The 18,441-nt window shown below is 37.7% G+C and overlaps 1 protein-coding gene across 2 annotated transcripts in view; it reads left to right on the forward strand.

Annotated features, from left to right (window-relative positions):
- LOC130927696 (CUB and sushi domain-containing protein 1-like) overlaps positions 1-18,441 on the forward strand; it is a 687,910-nt gene that overhangs the window by 610,526 nt on the left and 58,943 nt on the right. For both annotated transcript variants that reach the window (XM_057853669.1, XM_057853670.1), the window contains exons 46-58: positions 459-604; positions 1,565-1,645; positions 2,654-2,767; positions 5,207-5,323; positions 8,830-8,901; positions 9,582-9,728; positions 10,627-10,815; positions 11,027-11,212; positions 11,746-11,943; positions 12,206-12,379; positions 12,873-13,046; positions 13,321-13,494; positions 17,961-18,149. In XM_057853669.1, the coding sequence (XP_057709652.1) occupies positions 459-604; positions 1,565-1,645; positions 2,654-2,767; positions 5,207-5,323; positions 8,830-8,901; positions 9,582-9,728; positions 10,627-10,815; positions 11,027-11,212; positions 11,746-11,943; positions 12,206-12,379; positions 12,873-13,046; positions 13,321-13,494; positions 17,961-18,149 (1,961 nt within the window). The remainder of the gene's footprint in view (positions 1-458; positions 605-1,564; positions 1,646-2,653; positions 2,768-5,206; positions 5,324-8,829; positions 8,902-9,581; positions 9,729-10,626; positions 10,816-11,026; positions 11,213-11,745; positions 11,944-12,205; positions 12,380-12,872; positions 13,047-13,320; positions 13,495-17,960; positions 18,150-18,441) is intronic.

Genomic DNA, 18,441 nt, shown 5'->3' on the forward strand with positions numbered 1-18,441 from the left:
TTCAATATTTAATGAACTAAGTTAAGCCTTTAATCCAAGGGCTTTGTTCAATGAACTTGTTTGCAAAAGGGTGAACATGAAAACAAAGGCACCACAAAATAAATCACTGCAACTGCAGACCTAGTAGATGAACATTAACTATGTAATAGCGTCTCATTTATTCTCTTTTGACTTCTCTTCAAAACAAGTTGTGGATTGTTACATGGTGACGCAATACATATAATATTTAAATTAGACAGCAAATGCAGATCAAGCACAGAAAATTAAAGTTATGTAAGGGGGGTAATAATAATAAAAAAGCAGCTGGTAATAGGGGCTCGGCTTGTTCAGACTGAGTGATGGTATAAATGGATGGTATGATGGGTATGAATTTATATAATTAAAATATAGTCTTCTGCTTCTGCAGTAGGTTTTAAGTGTTTTTGTCATATGTGTAATGCCACACATACCTCATGCAGGGATGGTCCAGATGCATCCAGTCCTCAGTTGGGAGTCTTCAGTGGTAACACAGCATTAGAGTCGGCCTACAGTTCCAGCTCCACGGTTCTGATCCGCTTTCACTCTGACTTTTCAACTGGTGGATTCTTCATACTCAACTTCCATGGTACACAAAACCCATTAATAAATTGATATTTCTCCAGTCCTTCTTCCTTTTCTTTCTCAAATACACTTGATGAAAAAAAAAAAGTTTTTGGATTGAAGATGAAGAATTAGTGTGGTGAAAGAATTCACCTTAAAGGATCACAGGATTTTTAGAGATAATTTAAAATACTTTCTCTATTCCATGCATGTTCCACCAATGCCCTGATGAGTATCCATGACCTGACATTTTAGCTGAGAGTGCCCCAAAAAGCAATTTTTCCTACCTTCAATAGAAAGAGCTGGGGTCAACCACTCTGGGCACGTCCACGCACTTTCCTGCATCAGCGCACTATTTCTAGCTTCTGTTCTTAGTCGCTGCTTGGCAAAAACATTTTTGTAACCCACTTAAGACTTGCTACTAACTGTTTTTACGTTTCTGGTGCTGATTTGATGGGCTAAACGATTGCTGCTTCATGTTCGTGCTTCTAAAAGCATGCACTCCTTGCACGAGCTGCCGTAGGTGGCAGTTACGAGTAAAAACAAAAGTGACAAACTCCTTATAGTCCTTTTAAGTCATTTATTAGCTGTGGGAAAATATCGAGAATGCTCAAAAAAACAGTCACAAGTTCACAGGGTTTGGTGGAATGCAAATTGCATCATCACATTCTCTGCCCGTGATGACGTTGCCGGGCAAAATGAGTATGCTGGTTGATTTACAACTCTGTATGCTCACACATATAAATGGACGATTAACATTAACCCGGATATTAGATGCATATGCCATGGCAAGTTTGAACTTCATCAATTTATGATACATCTGGGGTACAGCACAAATGCTGTGTACAATATCAAATTGTAAACCCTTCAATTATCTTACAAAAGGGGAATTATGCTGTCCAGAGACCCTGTTTGTATTCCACAGCTTATTAAATTAATTTGTGCGTCGTCTCAAAAATACTAAGAACTTTAGTTTTCTTTCCAGCCTACCGTCTGAAGAAATGTCCTCCTCCCCCTGTTGTGGAGAATGCTGAGATAATCTATGAAGATGAAGATTTCCTAATAGGTATTAATCTATATTTATATATGATCAATTGTTGGGCAGGCTTCACAGTGTTGTCACGCACTCATTCTAACTCTCTCTCTCTCTCTCTCTCTCTCTCTCTCTCTCTCTCTCTCTCTCTCTCTCTCTCTCTCTTGCTGTACATCTCGCCCTCTTCACACATACAATATATAATTTGTTTATATGTACTCTCAAATAGACTTTGTGATCAAAAATAGAATTTAAAAAGAAATAAGGGCTTGTCAAGGTTTCTATTTTTAACTGCATTATTAAACGTTCTTGCATAACATGCTCATAGCCTCTGTGACCTTTTAGATGTAGTTTTCTAGGGCAATCATTCTTTCCTGTCAAAAGTATGAAGAGTTTCTTATGTAGAAAAGTATGTCATTGAAATAAGCATCACATCTGCAATCATTTGTTTTTTTTTTTTTTTTTTTTTTTTTAACTTTTTTACTTCTCCATTTTTATTGTGTTAGATGGGTCATGTGTTTGATAGGAATGTATGAATGTGTTTGTTGGCCCTGTCGAGGAAGAATTTCTGTCACCTTCGAGGACTGACAATAAATTCATTCGTTCGTTCGTTCATTCATTCAGCCGTGCCTTTTCATTTACACCAGATATTGAATTGCATACCAAACCTTTAACATGGCAGATCAATACATTTCAGAATCCAATGACATTTTTGACACCAAATAAACAAAGCCAGTCACTAGCCAACATTTTGATTTCTACCCACTATTAAATGTGTGGTTGTCATTATCACACGATTCTGTGCTTCTCTATCAATTACTTATTCCGTTTCACCCAATTTTGGTTGGAACAAATCATCATCATATATACTAATGTAACAAACTATATAAAAACAATTTTATTTTGAGCTCATGGATTTAAAAATATGGAGCAGGCAGTCATTACTCTTCATTGCTCATGGTGCACACTATGCTAAGAAATTTATTTTTGAACATACATTTTGCATGTTCAAGAAACATTAACTACATGTAACATTTCTAGGGGATATTGTGGCTTATCGCTGTCTCCCTGGATACACACTTGTTGGAAAAGCGGAGCTCATGTGCACACTCAACTCCCATTTACTTTTTCAGGCCCCACCGCCAACATGTCAAGGTAAGGCAGCTTGCAATATGACTTCTAAATCATTCATTTAATGTATGCACAAAAAAGAAGCATACCTGTCAAGTTGTACGGTTTCGGCGTAATTTGTACAAATGAGCACTGATTTTTAAATGTCTACGCCGCACGTTCAAAATCTGTACGCTTTTCGTGCATTACGTTTTTTTTCTCCTTTCGGATTTTGTCACTGTTTTGGCAACGACACAATGTGTGTTACTATGCGTTACTACGTTAGTTGAATGAGGCGAGAAAAGTCAGAGACACGGAGAAAGAAGAGCGGGAGTGGGAAAGGGGGAGTTGTGACGCCATTGCAAACACGATGCTAGGCTAGGTGGCTCCAATAATACCTGACTGTAGCCGACAGCCTACAAACTACGCCCACATGATGCTACGCTAGATATCACATGTATATGAACTAGATGCTAAATGATACACTTGCCGGCGCTGGTAAACAGCCGCCATCATAAAGCAGTAGACTTCTCAGAAAGGCTCTTTTGTAGTGAACCTTCCTAGCGAACCTAAGTAACCTTTTATCTAAAATACTCCTAAATCGGCAAAATCTTGACTTGAATCTATCTTTAAATGATGAAACTGTTTTAAAACGTTCACATGTCGAAAGTAGACAGAAGGGAACTAATGCAAAAACGTGAGCAATCTTAACAATTTTAGCGGTTGATTCACAACATTAAAGGGCTTCCAAACATAGCAAAGGTTACTGTTTTTTTTTGTTATTTTTTTAAATGAAAAAAAAAAACATGAAAGGTAACACCAGTTACTTTGCCAAGTAACTAATTACTCTTACATTCAGGTAACAGAGTTACTAACCCAATTACTTTTTGGGAGAAGTCATTTGTAACAGTAATTAATTACTTTTAAAGTAAGATTAACAACACTGGTCATAAAGATGCAGTCTGCAGAATGAAAAGTGATGAAAGCGGACATTTTATTCTGCCAATTTGTTGCCGAACAAAATTTGCCTGCAACTATTGCTGATCACTTCTCAGAATTGGCAAAAGAAATGTTCCCTGACTCAAAAATTGCATCGGTAAGTTAATTTTATCAATTGACCTTTTTAATTTATAATTGGACACACTAACAAACTACCTTCAAGTCAAACTGAATTGCGAGCTGAAGTGCAGCCATCAAAAGACATGGTAGAAATTGTCAAAAGTGCTACATACAATTATTAAAAAAAAGTCAGTTAAATTTTAGTAATCAGGATGTAGCTGAAGATATTGATTGTTGTTTGATTGCACCAGGTTATATGTGACGATATTACCAATAAATTGATATTATTTTAAAAATTGAGTTTTATTTTTGTTTTATATTGCACGCCATATAGAACGTTGTAAGATTAGTCACCAATTTGTAAGGACATACGCCAGCCACTATTTGTAAGATTACCAATGGCCTCGGGTTGACAGGTATGATGAAGGAATAATCAGACCATACTGAAAAAGGAACTATACAGTTTACAAATTTGAAAACCTACCTCATTCTTATCTAATGCAGTAGTAATGATCAAGATTTAATTTTTATGGTGTAATATTTATGTAATCTATACCACATTAAAACGGGGACTAGTCAAGATACAATTTTGATAAAGAGTGAAAAAAATGGAATGTTACATGAACATCATTAATTTGTATAAATGGTGTGTAAATGTGAGTCTTACTGAAAAAGAACTACAAACATAAAAATAAATACTTCGCAGTTGGTTTTTGACCAATATTTGATGGTTTTAACCTATTTTATGTACTTTATTAGGCAATGTCTGTTGGTTTCTTCTAATGTTTTACACCATCCTTTGTTCACAATGTGAAAAGGTTTCAAACCAAAATTTCATATGCTTTCATATACTACTCAGAGAGAGGAACACTTTTATGATAGCATCAGCAACACTGAAATTAATTTGATGCAGTTCGTGAAATCCGTAAAACAAGTAAACTGTTTCTCTTTCAGGTCTGCTGTATCGACTCTATGTTCTTTCTGTCTGAAAGCTAGGAACACTGAGCTCGTACTATAGTATTAAGCAACTTAAGTGCTCCTAAGGCAGAGTATAGAGTTCACCATTTCTTTGTGTGAAAGAGGGCCTCTGTAATGGTCATCACACATAGAAATGGATTCTTGCTTGTACTCAAGGATTGAATGGATTAAGACTGGATTAAAACTGAATCCACACACTTGGTTCTGTCGACACACATCAGGTGTTAAAAGTTGCTAATGTGAGGATTTTAAAATTAAGTCTTTAAACAATTATACAGAGTAGACATACTGTACAGTAAAAACAGGAAAAAATGCCTTGAATAAAGTGGAAAGGAGGTGAAAAAACACCAGGAAAAATTTCTCTATATTGCTTGATGGTGTATTCTACACAAAAGTCTTACTTTTCAAGTGTCTTATAACATGGATGTTTATTGTTATACCTTCCAGCCCAATGTCCAGCCAATGAGGATAGGTCTTCATCATCAGGAGTCATTTTGAGTCCAATGTTCCCCAGCAACTATCCAAACAGCCAGACCTGCTCTTGGCTACTGCGTATTCTTACAGGTACACTTGGCACAGTACCATAGACTGTTAAAAAAACGTGGACAAACACTTGGTGACGCCAGGCATGGCATTAAGCAGTTTCCATTCAGAAAACCTAAGACTGTGTCAAATTCTCTCAGTGACAGTGACTGAACGATTATTTCTGAATTTTCACTACCACAGCTGGCAATAGACCTTCAGTGACAGTGACTGAGTGAATGAACGATTATTTCTGAATTTTCACAACCACAGCTGGCAATAGACCTTTTTTTTTTTTTTTTTTTTTTTTTTTTTTGTGTGTGTGTGTGAATTTCATCTACAAGCAGACAGAGAGGATTGCAGTTTGCAGTGGAGCGGTATGTCCATTGTGTTAAACTTAACAGAGAGGAGACCATTATTATGATTCAGGAAAAATGCTACCACTCGCAACTTAAAAACAAGAAACCCCTCAGTCGGTTATGATTGAGAGGCTTTTAGTCGAGTTGACCGCAGCCACATACTAGGTGTGTGTGAAGAGAACTTTCCTTCGTGTCAGTCTGTGACCAAATGAAAGTACATATTCCTTTTTCTATCGAAAATGTCAGTGCTGGGTTCTTGACAGCTTAGATTAGTTATATTTTATTCTATTTGTGTACTGACTGGCTAGTAAATCGGTAGGCAGTCAAATGTTGGCAAACTAACATTAATAGTCTACTACATGCGATCAAATATACTGTATATATTTATTACAAATCAATCATTACCTTACCTTTGAGCAAGCATAAGTGTGCTTGGTGACTGCCTTGACATTCAGTTGTTTATATGGCTGACGCCAGAGCCTTATCCATTTGGCAAGCTTTCTTTTAGGCTTTCTTTTCAAGGTACATGGTGTCGGAATTACAGGTACTCCACGCGCAGCGTTAAATCATCAGGTTTTTCCAATTTTAAAGTAAGAAAAAAGATGTTTTTAGTCACGACCGCACAGTACATTCCTATGCAACTCTACAGTTGGTGTCAGAGTTTTCTGATTTGGGGTGTGGTTTTGCGATAGGTCCATTGGTTGGTACGTGATTACTGATTGACATACCAAATGTATATATATATATGCACTGCGTTATGTTTAGAACATTGAATTAATGTTTCCAAAGGTGTGCATGCATTTTACAAGCTGACATTTACGACACAATGATAGTGTTTTACAATCTTACATATACTGTATATTACGATTATAGACATAACAAGCTTGACTTGTGATGAGGCCAAGCTATTTGGTTCAATGGCATTTACAGCATAAACTAACATACAGTAGGTTTATTACATAAACTTAAGATAGCGCACGGCAAATTTGTTTTTGCACAATTAAACACAAGGTAATTCAGAGTGCTTTAGAGCAATAACATCAACAACTCAACAATCAAAAACAAAAACGTGAAATGTAGAAATAAAATATAAAGTATACATAACAATATATTACACATAAGTCACACTGAAATCAGCGAGACAGTTAAAAACAAAAACAATTCAAATTGCAAATAGAAATAAAACAAAGATAACATGACAAAAAGCTAAACTCATACATTGCCTATTTGAACTGGAGGGGCAGTTAGGAATAGGTTGTAGTAAACATAGTATTTTTGGCCCTGATTCAAACGAGGTAACCATTTGAGTTCATCTTAAATCTTCAGGTAATTTGTTCCACAGGTGAGGAGCATAATAACTCAATAAGATTATAACTCTGTTTCGTAAATGACTACACTGGATGCTAGATTAACGGTAACCATAATGTTATTTCCAAAAAAGAGGACACTCGGCCCAGCCTTGAGATTCTTAAATTTTACTGGAAGTTCACTCAAACTTATCCCGCTATTATAGTTCTGAATAGGAAAATTCACTTTTATTTTTGCATTCAAATACTTTTTCTTTGATTGAAATTTGTTTTTCTGATTAAAGCAAGTATTTTTTGATTGAACAATAAATACACAAATCTACCTCCATATAATCATAATCAGCAATGTCATCATTAAGTCATCATTACACAAAGGTTGTTCAAAAACTAATAGCTAAATATTTCATTAATGTAATGCAGAGCCATCGAAGTGTTGCCCAGTCAACTCACACACACAGTAGGCTGTATGCCAAATAAACCTTTTTATATATTACTATAAATACAATTTTCCTTGACAAATTGTTATTCCCACTCAATTATTATCTTCATTTAATCTTCTCGAGGGCACGCAAACAATAACCGAAATAAACTGGCAAACAATTCAACCAGCATGTTCCAAGCCCAGCAGTTCCAAACTCCATTTCCCGTACTGCCTAGAGTGGGTTTAGCTCACTGACATTTACCCGATTAGCAAGCGGTAACCGAGGCAAAAATCAATCATTGCTAAAAAAGTTTACAATCATTAGCAACGCAATGATGCGACACCAAACAGGATTTTACAGATCACACCAATACACAGCTCCAACAGAAGTTAACAGTTGCCGAAAGTTAAATTTAGCAAGTTTACATACCGATAGCCTGTGAGCTCCTGGCGTGACAAAGGTTTGTTTGGAAATAACACCATGATATAGCCAGTCAGTGATTGCACACGCATGCACAAAATTTGTATCCCAAGTAAAATAAATGTATTTTCGACTTATCTACTCTTTTGGGTACATGAGCTTTGGTGATCTATGTATTGACCATAATAAAAGTCTTAACAACTGGGCAGGCTCTCTGGGAACACGCCACAGAAAGAGCACAGGACCATAGTGTTCTGTGCAAAACGTCAGTCAATTTCAACACATGCTAATTGGTCCTGTGAAAAATAATTAAACCGGACATTTTCATGAATTTATAAAAACCGACCAGATACCCCTGACAGGATGTAAAAAGTGGACATGTACAGGCAAAAGAGGACGTTTGGTCACCCTATGCTAGATGACGTGCAGGTGCCACGAAAAGGCCCCAAGTTGCATGGATGAGTCTGAACACACTGTAACCATAGTGAAGCATATTTACAATTTGTTTTTTTTTTTAAAAGAGAGACTACTTGAATGGTTGTGGTAAAAAATATTAACCCCCTGTACAACTGTCATGAAGCAATGATGTTACCATGCAGACCAAATGCATAGTTTGTATCAGGCTGTAAACACGTTTATTTTGCATTACCTTCAATGTAAATTGCTCAGTTTTGAAGTATGCCTCCAGTGGTAATCTCTGGTACTGCAGCATTAAAAAAAAAAAAAAAAAGCGTGAGTTCGAGTATATTCTACATTTGAGATGATCAAAGTGCTAGGTAATGATTAACATTGTCAGGGAGGTATTTATCCAGATAGTTTTGTCACATCATATTTAAAAGTGTTTTTATTAACTGCACCTGATCGTTTTGATAATTATATTGCCATAATGATGAAAATGTTAAATATATCTAATCCTTGCTATGCTATAGCTCTTGTATTGGATCTCATTTAATACTTTCAGGTGTTCTGTGGTTGTGGTCTGGTGTAATATGCTGAATGGTAATCTATGCTGGAAATCTAACAGTCGTTTTGTCTCTTAGGTTACGTCATCAATATCTACGTTGAGATGTTCCACAGTGAAAAGCAATTTGACGAGCTGGAAATTTTCGACGGTACTCTCCATCTTTATCTGATACATGTAAAATAATAGATGCATACACACCCACTGACATGCTACCCTAACTGTTATTTGTTTATGAAGAACATAATGATTCCTAATAAGATTCATAATAGTTACCTCCCCCTAGGAAATTAAAATCTGTTATGTAACAAATAAAATCTAAAACTTTGCAGGGCACATTTGTGTTAATGCGTGTGTGTGTGTTTGTGTTTTACAGAGGTTTGTGAATTTAATATGTTCACAAATGTGCTTTATTGTCACCACACGGGAGCTAATGATGTATGGGAAAGTGACAAACAAAACAGTATTATATCTCTGGTCAAGCCTCTTCCATTGTTGCTGCTTAGTATATGAAATTGGTACACAGAGTATTAGTTTCTGATTAAATTCATGTTTTTTTGTTCCAAGTGTATGCAAAGCAATGTAACAACAAAAACAATGAATTCATAGTAATAATATGTAAATAGAATTTAAATATACTTGAAGGCTTGCATCATCTGTTTGGTTTGCACCGTATTTCACAGCTATTATTATACAGGATTACGGAAGTAATAGAACCACTACACAGGTGAAAAAACTAATTATGCAGTTATCCATGCAATCCGAAATGTAGGATTGACTATGCCCACATTGGGTGTTTCGCAGTATGTTTTATTCATGTGCTCTATACAGGATCGTCAGGACAGAGCCCTTTGCTTGTGGCTCTCAGTGGAAATCATTCATCTCAGCTCAACTTCACCTCCAAAACCAATCAGCTTTACCTTCGCTGGTCCACTGACCATGCAACCAACAAGAAAGGATTCAAGATAAGATACTCGGGTACATGCACTTCATGCATTTAGCATAATATACACACTGTAGAAGAAAAAAATAGTCTGCAATGTCCGCTGATTGATCAATGTGAACACAAATGTTAGTGGAAAATGGTTATTGCTATATAAACTAGAAATATATGGTGGTTAAAAAAAAAAATCTCTCGTTTTCCTTTACAATGTTTAATGGGACGGTCTGTATAAAGTCCCATTAAATAGCCAATGAATGTTTTGTTGTGATGATTTTTTGTGCTAAATGTACAAATCTGTAATGTAGCACAGCACACCAAACAGATCCTCTACTTTGAAAATGTTCACGTTTTGGAAACATTTCTGAATCTGATTTAAAGTAAACTTTAAATCACTAAAATCACAAATGTATACTGTGTGCACTTTGGGAGTTTTCGCTTGAAAAGGTGGCTTCAATGGAAACATTAACTATCAGTTAAATGAAATGAATCTTGAATCCATCAGTGAACCCCTTCCACCAAGGTAGCAGACTTCAGTTCTATTTTCTTTTAACCCCAAAAAAAATGGTAAAGGTTGGTAAAGATAAAATCTTTTCGTGTTGGTTTCACGTACAGTAACATAATTGGAGTAAGTACTTTAAGCCCTTGGCCTAAGTACTTCAAACAATATGGGTTGTATTATGATTCTCAGATGGAGATGATAGTTTAAAGCAGATGATGTTCTTGAAAGACGAAAGGCCTTATGAGTCATTTGGAGAGGCTGATGAAAGATACTTCTTAAAAAGATGAATTTCCGACAAGCAAATGATTTCTGATTCACTGCGTAGTCATGCGTGGGAGAGTCATTCCACCTACTTTTAAAGAGTTTACTGTTCTTGGAAGACAACATTGATTTATCTTGTATCGTTTGCTTTTTCTTTTGCTTTGTCTCTTCAGCTGCCTACTGTAGTATTAATGATCCCCCAGAGAATGGGGGAGTTGTCAACCGAACAAAACTCCATCCAGGCAGTAGACTCCAGTTCTACTGTAATCATGGTTACCGCCTGGTTGGTTCTATGAATTCCACCTGCAGACTTCACCCCAATGGGCTTTTCTATTGGGACACACCTCCACCATTCTGTCAAGGTAAAATTTAAACACTTCTAAGTACAATGGTGCCTTAAGCTACAAATATTTCAAAATACGCACTACCACACTAAAAGAAATACAAAAAAAGATTGTGGTCACGGAACTAAATTATATCACAAGGCACCACTGTACAAGTCTTAAAGGGCTAATTGCCTTCACATTTTTATGAGTTTCAAATTTCCACAACACTTATTTTTGTGACTGGCAGCTATCTCCTGTGGGATCCCCCACTCACCAGGCAATGGAAGCTTCTATGCCTACCATTACAATGTGGGCAGTCAGGTGACCTACCACTGTAATCATGGTTATCACCTTGACCCTAGTCTTCCCACCACAGCAGTGTGTTTGGAGGGTGGCAGCTGGAGTAATTCGGCCTCACCCCCGAGGTGTCTGTGTAAGTATGACTTGTTCTGATTGAAGAGGTAGAGAGAGTGCTATGTGGCTAATTTATTTTTTGAAAAAATTCAAGACGTGAACTATGAATAATCTGAGGTTCTTCTCAAATTCAACTTGTTAAACATGATGGCAAATGAGAAGTGTATAAATTAGGGAAGAACTTTTGGATTTCTAAAGTGGTGCCTCCAAGGCCAGATAAATTGCATTTCCAATGTATGAGAAAAAAAATCAAACAATTCATAGGGGAAATATATTTAGTCTTTTCACAGGTGCAATTTTACTCATTAGTATTGTTAGTAATAACACCACCCACTGAGTACTCCTTGCTTAAGGACACTTAGGCAGAGTTTAGGAAACTCTCCAGTAATCATTTCCAATTCCCATATTTTTGGGGGTCTTGAACTATTCACCTTTCTGTCCTTAAAACAAATCCTGACAGTTAAATTCTCACTGGCTAAGCTACACAACCCTTGTTAACTGCTCTCTTGATTAATTCAGATCTCATGACATGACCTCACATGTATTTCTCAGCCATCAGCTGTCCCAGCATTGAGGGCGCCTTGTCAGATCATGTCACCTACCGTCTGCTCTCTGGTACACTGGGAGAGTTTAGTTCTATGGCCATGCTGGAATGCTCCGCAGGGTACTCTTTCGGTGCAGGACATCGGACACTGCGGTGTCTTGCCAATGGGACTTGGGAAGGGTCTGATGATCCAGCTACATGCAAGAGTAAGACTCTTTTGCAATTAGCACAACAGTTTGGTGTGTCCACAGAACATAAAGAAAACTATTTTGAGCATGTTATTGTAGTTTTCATTTTATTTGTAATGATCCATTTGGAATTATACAGTTTATATTTTTTAAATAAATCACTATGCTACCCCCTTCTTGTTTTTTTTGTTTCCCCTTCTTGTTTTTTTTTTTTTTTTCTTATTGCAATGTTTTACATTGTCAGTAATGTTTTTATTTTAATTTTTTTATTTCTTTGTAGTCTTGTCCTGTGGGGATCTTCCTACTCCCCCGTTTGGCACAAAACTAGGAACACTGACCACATTTGGTGCAACTGCCATCTTTATGTGTAACCACGGTTATACATTGGTGGGGTCCCATGTCAGAGAATGTGGTGCCAATGGGCTTTGGAGTGGTACTGAGACTAGGTGTCTTGGTAAGTCGCAATAAATGTTTGGATTGCAAGGCCACATGTCCAAACTGAACACTCAATACAGAGCTTCATTAATTAATATGCATTCATTGTATTTTTTTAAATTTTATTAAAATTTTGGACAGGGTTCTCTTTTTACTGCTTGTCCTGATCATCTATTGATTCAAAAACCCAATTTATACTTCTGGACAATTCATTAACCTGTTTTTGGGTTCATTTTCTGTACGTCTGGGTGACATCAGGGAAAATAAAATCAAGTTTTCATACCGGCGTTAACTAAAGATCTACTACTGAGGACTGACATTTAATCACATAATGTCCCATTCACTCCTAAGAACAGTAAATCAACAATATTTAAAGGGACTTTAGTGTGTTTCAGCCTGGATGTGGCCAACGAAGTAAATCAAAACACATGCATTGATGTGACCTTTTACTTCCTTAATTTACATGCATATTCGGACGTAGCATTCAACTCTAATGGATTTATTTCTTCTAGCTGGCCACTGTGACTCTCCAAATCCTATCGTCAATGGACACATTAGCGGTGATGGTTCTAGTTACCGTGACACAGTGGTGTACCAGTGCATGCTGGGATATCGCCTGATTGGAACATCAGTCAGAATCTGCCAACAAGACCATCGGTGGTCTGGAACAACACCTGTTTGTGTCCGTGAGTACTTGATTTAAAAAATGCAGATCAACAGGCAGTTAACAAGAAGGATAAATGTCAACTTTAAATATCTTACATATTTGTCACATCATTAGGTACACCTGCTTAATGTGATTTATTTGTACTTCTATGAATCTTATCATATGTGAATCTATCTTGCACAGTTCATTTTTAACACAACTTGTATCTGCTTGAATTCAGTTGTGTCGATTTACCTAACTACAATTTATTTAAATTTTAATAAGTTTTCCGCACCTCTACTCCGTTCCTTCAGCCATAACTTGTGGTCACCCCGGAAACCCAGCCAATGGGAGAACAAACGCCAGTGAATTCAACCTCAACGATGTCGTCAACTTCACTTGTAATAAAGGTTATGTCCTGACTGGAAATGCACGCGCTCAGTGTCGACTCAATGGGCAGTGGAGCAGCCCCCTTCCTCTCTGCAAAGGTAACAAGCAACTGAATGACACAGATGAATGAACGCTTTTTTCAATGCTTGAATTATAAAATGTGAATGTGAACAATGAACTGCATTTATCTTAAGAGATACCTTTACTGTATTATTTTGATAAGGTAATGCACTGCCATTATTGTTAAATTGTATGCATAATGTCAAGGTGTTATGTAACATTTTCAACGGTAGTGTTTAGTGGTTTATTTTTTATACTGGTAGTGTGGGTTCAGTTTTCACTCAGTAGGATTGTAAAGGAGAGTAAATGGTTGTCTGTCTCTATAAGTCCTTACTGGCAACCAGACCAAGGAGTAGTTATGTGTCTTGTTGGCATTTAACTTCTTAGCCAAACACCACATGTTCCTGTTTTCGTAACCATTATCTGACTTCAAAAACACTAACTTTACTAATCCGAAAAAAAAAGTCGGACAACAAACAAGTAGACCATTTAATACAAGTCGAAAACAGGGGAAAAAAAAATTGAGAACAACAATGAATCTGTCAGGCAAACAGAGGGGCCTAGGGTCACATTCTAGCAGCAAGCCTCTCGGCATCCTGAGAAGTGACGACCTCTTACGGAAATGTTCAGTCTTTTTGAAGGTTCGGGAGGCGGAGAGTAAGCCTAAAAGATATATCGTTTAAACATCGCCATCGCGATGTGCACATGCACGATCGTCCCATCGCAAGGATGCGCGATTGTTTTTTATAGTTTTTTTCAATCCACAAACCTTTGTTCTGCTCATTCGCTTGCACAGCCTCCCTCACCAACTCTCCCAGCTCTCAGTCACTGCGGCACTCGCTTATTAAAGTTAACGATGTCTTTGATCTTGCCAAGAAGCGGACTTCACACGGGCAGCAATGTGTCAATCATTGTTTAACTTGTTAAACAGTTTCTGCAAGGAAGCGCGGGCTGGAATGAATGTGTGGGGGTGGGGTGGGGTGGGAGGGTGGTTTGAGGGGTGGAGACGTTCGAGAAATATAAAATAAACGCTAGAAGTGATCATGAGGAGTTTGTACTTTCTACATGTCACTCCAAGAGTCACAGCCAAGTTAGGTAAACAGAAGCATTTAATAAAGCCAAGCATTTTTCTACTACAGTACTTTTTTCTTGTTTAAAAATGATTCGGTGGGACAGTTATGTTTAAAACTGATCATAATTATATACATTTGAAGTGGTTAAAAACCATTTATTTAAAAAAAAATATATATTTTTTTTAAATCATACTTTGGGGAAAAAAACTGAAAAAAACATGTCTTATATGTATCTCGTTCCAAAGCTAAATCTGAATAAATACATTGAGCACACACACATTTAAAAAAAAAAAAAAAATTGAGTAGTTGGGGTTATGCACTAATTCGCGGTTTTTCACTTATCCCGTCGGGTTCTGGTTCCTATTAAACCACGAAAAACGATGGAATACTGTACACTGTGGTCATAGTGAGTCATCCAAAGTCTTCCCAAACAGCTAGCTATTCAAGTCATCTAGTGAAAACTTCCTTAAAAAAAAAAAGTCTTCTTTTTTTTTTTTTTTTTTTTTTTTTTAAATATTGCAATATATCGCAAACCCCCAAAAAATCGCTGCAATAGATTTTTCCAATATCGTTCAGGCCTAGCAGAGAGGCAGATTGGAGGGGCTGTCGGGGCGGTGGCCAGGGTGTCTCCAGTCTTGGATGGGGCAAAAGAGTTTGTGGCCACTCTTGTCAGGGCGACACTGCTAATCTTCTGTCAGCGTCAGCCTTGAGTAGGCTGACTCAGCGTACACCATCAGTTTAAAACTATTGATCCGTCTTTTATAATATGGTGAGGGCGTGGCGTGGATCGTTAGCTACAGTGCCTTGCAAAAGTATTCGGCCCCCTTGAATCTTGCAAACTTTCGCCACATTTCAGGCTTCAAACATAAAGATATGAAATTTAATTTTTTTGTCAAGAATCAACAACAAGTGGGACACAATCGTGAAGTGGAACAACATTTATTGGATAATTTAAACTTTTTTAACAAATAAAAAAGTGAAAAGTGGGGCGTGCAATATTATTCGGCCCCTTTACTTTCAGTGCAGCAAACTCACTCCAGAAGTTCAGTGAGGATCTCTGAATGATCTAATGTTGTCCTAAATGACCGATGATGATAAATAGAATCCAAATGTGTGTAATCAAGTCTCCGTATAAATGCACCTGCTCTGTGATAGTCTCAGGGTTCTGTTTAAAGTGCAGAGAGCATTATGAAAACCAAGGAACACACCAGGCAGGTCCGAGATACTGTTGTGGAGAAGTTTAAAGCCGGATTTGGATACAAAAAGATTTCCCGAGCTTTAAACATCTCAAGGAGCACTGTGCAAGCCATCATATTGAAATGGAAGGAGCATCAGACCACTGCAAATCTACCAAGACCCGGCCGTCCTTCCAAACTTTCTTCTTAAACAAGGAGAAAACTGATCAGAGATGCAGCCAAGAGGCCAATGATCACTCTGGATGAACTGCAGAGATCTACAGCTGAGGTGGGAGAGTCTGTCTATATGACAACAATCAGTCAGTCGTACACTGCACAAATCTGGCCTTTATGGAAGAGTGGCAAGAAGAAAGCCATTTCTCAAAGATATCCATAAAAAGTCTCGTTTAAAGTTTGCCACAAGCCACCTGGGAGACACACCAAACATGTGGAAGAAGGTGCTCTGGTCAGATGAAACCAAAATTGAACTTTTTGGCCACAATGCAAAACGATATGTTTGGCGTAAAAGCAACACAGCTCATCGCCCTGAACACACCATCCTCACTGTCAAACATGGTGGTGGCAGCATCATGGTTTGGGCCTGATTTTCTTCAGCAAGGACAGGGAAGATGGTTAAAATTGACAGGAAGATGGATGCAGCCAAATACAGGAACATTCTGGAAGAAAACCTTTTGGTATCTGCACAAGACCTGAGACTGGGACGGAGATTTATCTTCCAACAGGACAATGATCCAAAACATAAAGCCAAATCTACAATGGAATGGTTAAAAAATAAACGTATCCAGGTGTTAGAATGGCCAAGTCAAAGTCTAGACCTGAATCCAATCGAGAATCTGTGGAAAGAGCTGAAGACTGCTGTTCACAAACACTCTCCATCCAACCTCACTGAGCTCGAGCTGTTTTGCAAGGAAGAATGGGCAAGAATGTCAGTCTCTCGATGTGCAAAACTGATAGAAACATACCCCAAGCGACTTGCAGCTGTAATTGGAGCAAAAGGTGGCGCTACAAAGTATTAACGCAAGGGGGCCGAATAATATTGCACGCCCCACTTTTCAGTTTTTTATTTGTTAAAAAAGTTTAAATTATCCAATAAATTTTGTTCCACTTCACGATTGTGTCCCACTTGTTGTTGATTCTTGACAAAAAATTAAAATTTTATATCTTTATGTTTGAAGCCTGAAATGTGGCGAAAGGTTGCAAAGTTCAAGGGGGCCGAATACTTTTGCAAGGCACTGTACCTGCATACTGGCCTGTTCTTATCTCTTAGTCACTCATTTCCTGCATAAAGGGCCTACACAAACATTTTTTGTCATGCACTCACATTTTAAATGTATTTTATTGTTGGTTACACTATGGTTTTGATATATTTTGTACTGGACAATAGAAGCAATCATGTCTGCGATTATCGATTAGCATGTTAGCAAAAATATAATTTCCCTACAGTCTTGAACAGGAAAAGCAGTGTATGGAATGGACAGTTGGTCAGGCGTAGCTAATAACGAGTGTTGTTTCCCCCTATAGTACTGTATTTAAGTCTCGATATCAAAATTCTCGCATGCAGTATCAGTAACGGTATATTTCTGGAGGCACACTCTACTGAGCTAACCATGCGTGGATGTAACATTACCAACCCCCGCTGACCTTGTGGTGCTGTAGCAGTTATGATGTATTAAATCGTGCAAACACTCGGGCGCGCTGCTTGGTCACGGGGGCAGATCGATATAGCAGAGTTGTACACATCCGTCTTTCATTTGAGGAACTTATCCAACTCCTTTACTTTTCGCTCTCCGCCTCGACTCTTCCGTCTCTGCAGCAGCTGTCAATTAGGAGTTGTTTTTTTTTTTTATTCCTCTTTGGTACCCACATTGCCTTCACATACACACACTCACACACTCATTTTAGTAGTCCATGTTCCCCTTTGGACTTGTAAAAGAGTGAATGTCACTCTCCCCAGTGGCATGTATAAAACAACGCAGCACTTTTTTTTGTCACACATTAAGCCCAAAGACTGTTTAATGCAATGGCCTTGAAGGGTGCATCAAAGCTGCTTGTCTTTGTAATGGACATCAGAGGGAACCTCTTGTAATAATTAATAACTCATTCAGTAAATGTTTAGCGACAGAATGTGCAAATTCAGGGAGACTACACACACCGAAATCACCTCTTCTCTTTGGTTTGTTCATTCAATTTATCGTTTCAAATTTTCCATGTTTCTTTTGTCTCCTTTCTTGCCAGTGATAAACTGTTCAGATCCTGGGCACGTGGAGAATGGTGTGCGGCAGTCTGGTCTACGTTACCCAGAAATCTTCAGCTACGGTACAACAGTTGCCATCCACTGTAAACGAGGCTTCTACCTGCTCGGGTCTGCGATCCTCACCTGCTTACATGATGGACGCTGGGACAGACCAATCCCTCGATGTTTGGGTGAGTGAACAGATGATTAACCTTCCTTAATGTATTAATAAATAGAAAGAAAAAAAAAAACATCTTCCATCAACTACTCTCACTAAAATGACCACTATAATTTATTTTAATGGAAATCTTGACAGCTGGGTGGATAGAGGGTTGCCATAAATGATAATCTATTTCTTTGCTCATTCACTTCCGTAGACGGTGATAGACTAAGCACCAATTCTTTAGAGACCTCTCACCACCAATTGCAGTCAATGGGTTAAAAATAATAACTATTATTAGACACTTTATGTAATTTTTGGGT

Source organism: Corythoichthys intestinalis, chromosome 1, assembly GCF_030265065.1.
Source record: "Corythoichthys intestinalis isolate RoL2023-P3 chromosome 1, ASM3026506v1, whole genome shotgun sequence".
In the NCBI taxonomy this organism is placed as follows: Eukaryota; Metazoa; Chordata; class Actinopteri; order Syngnathiformes; family Syngnathidae; genus Corythoichthys; species Corythoichthys intestinalis.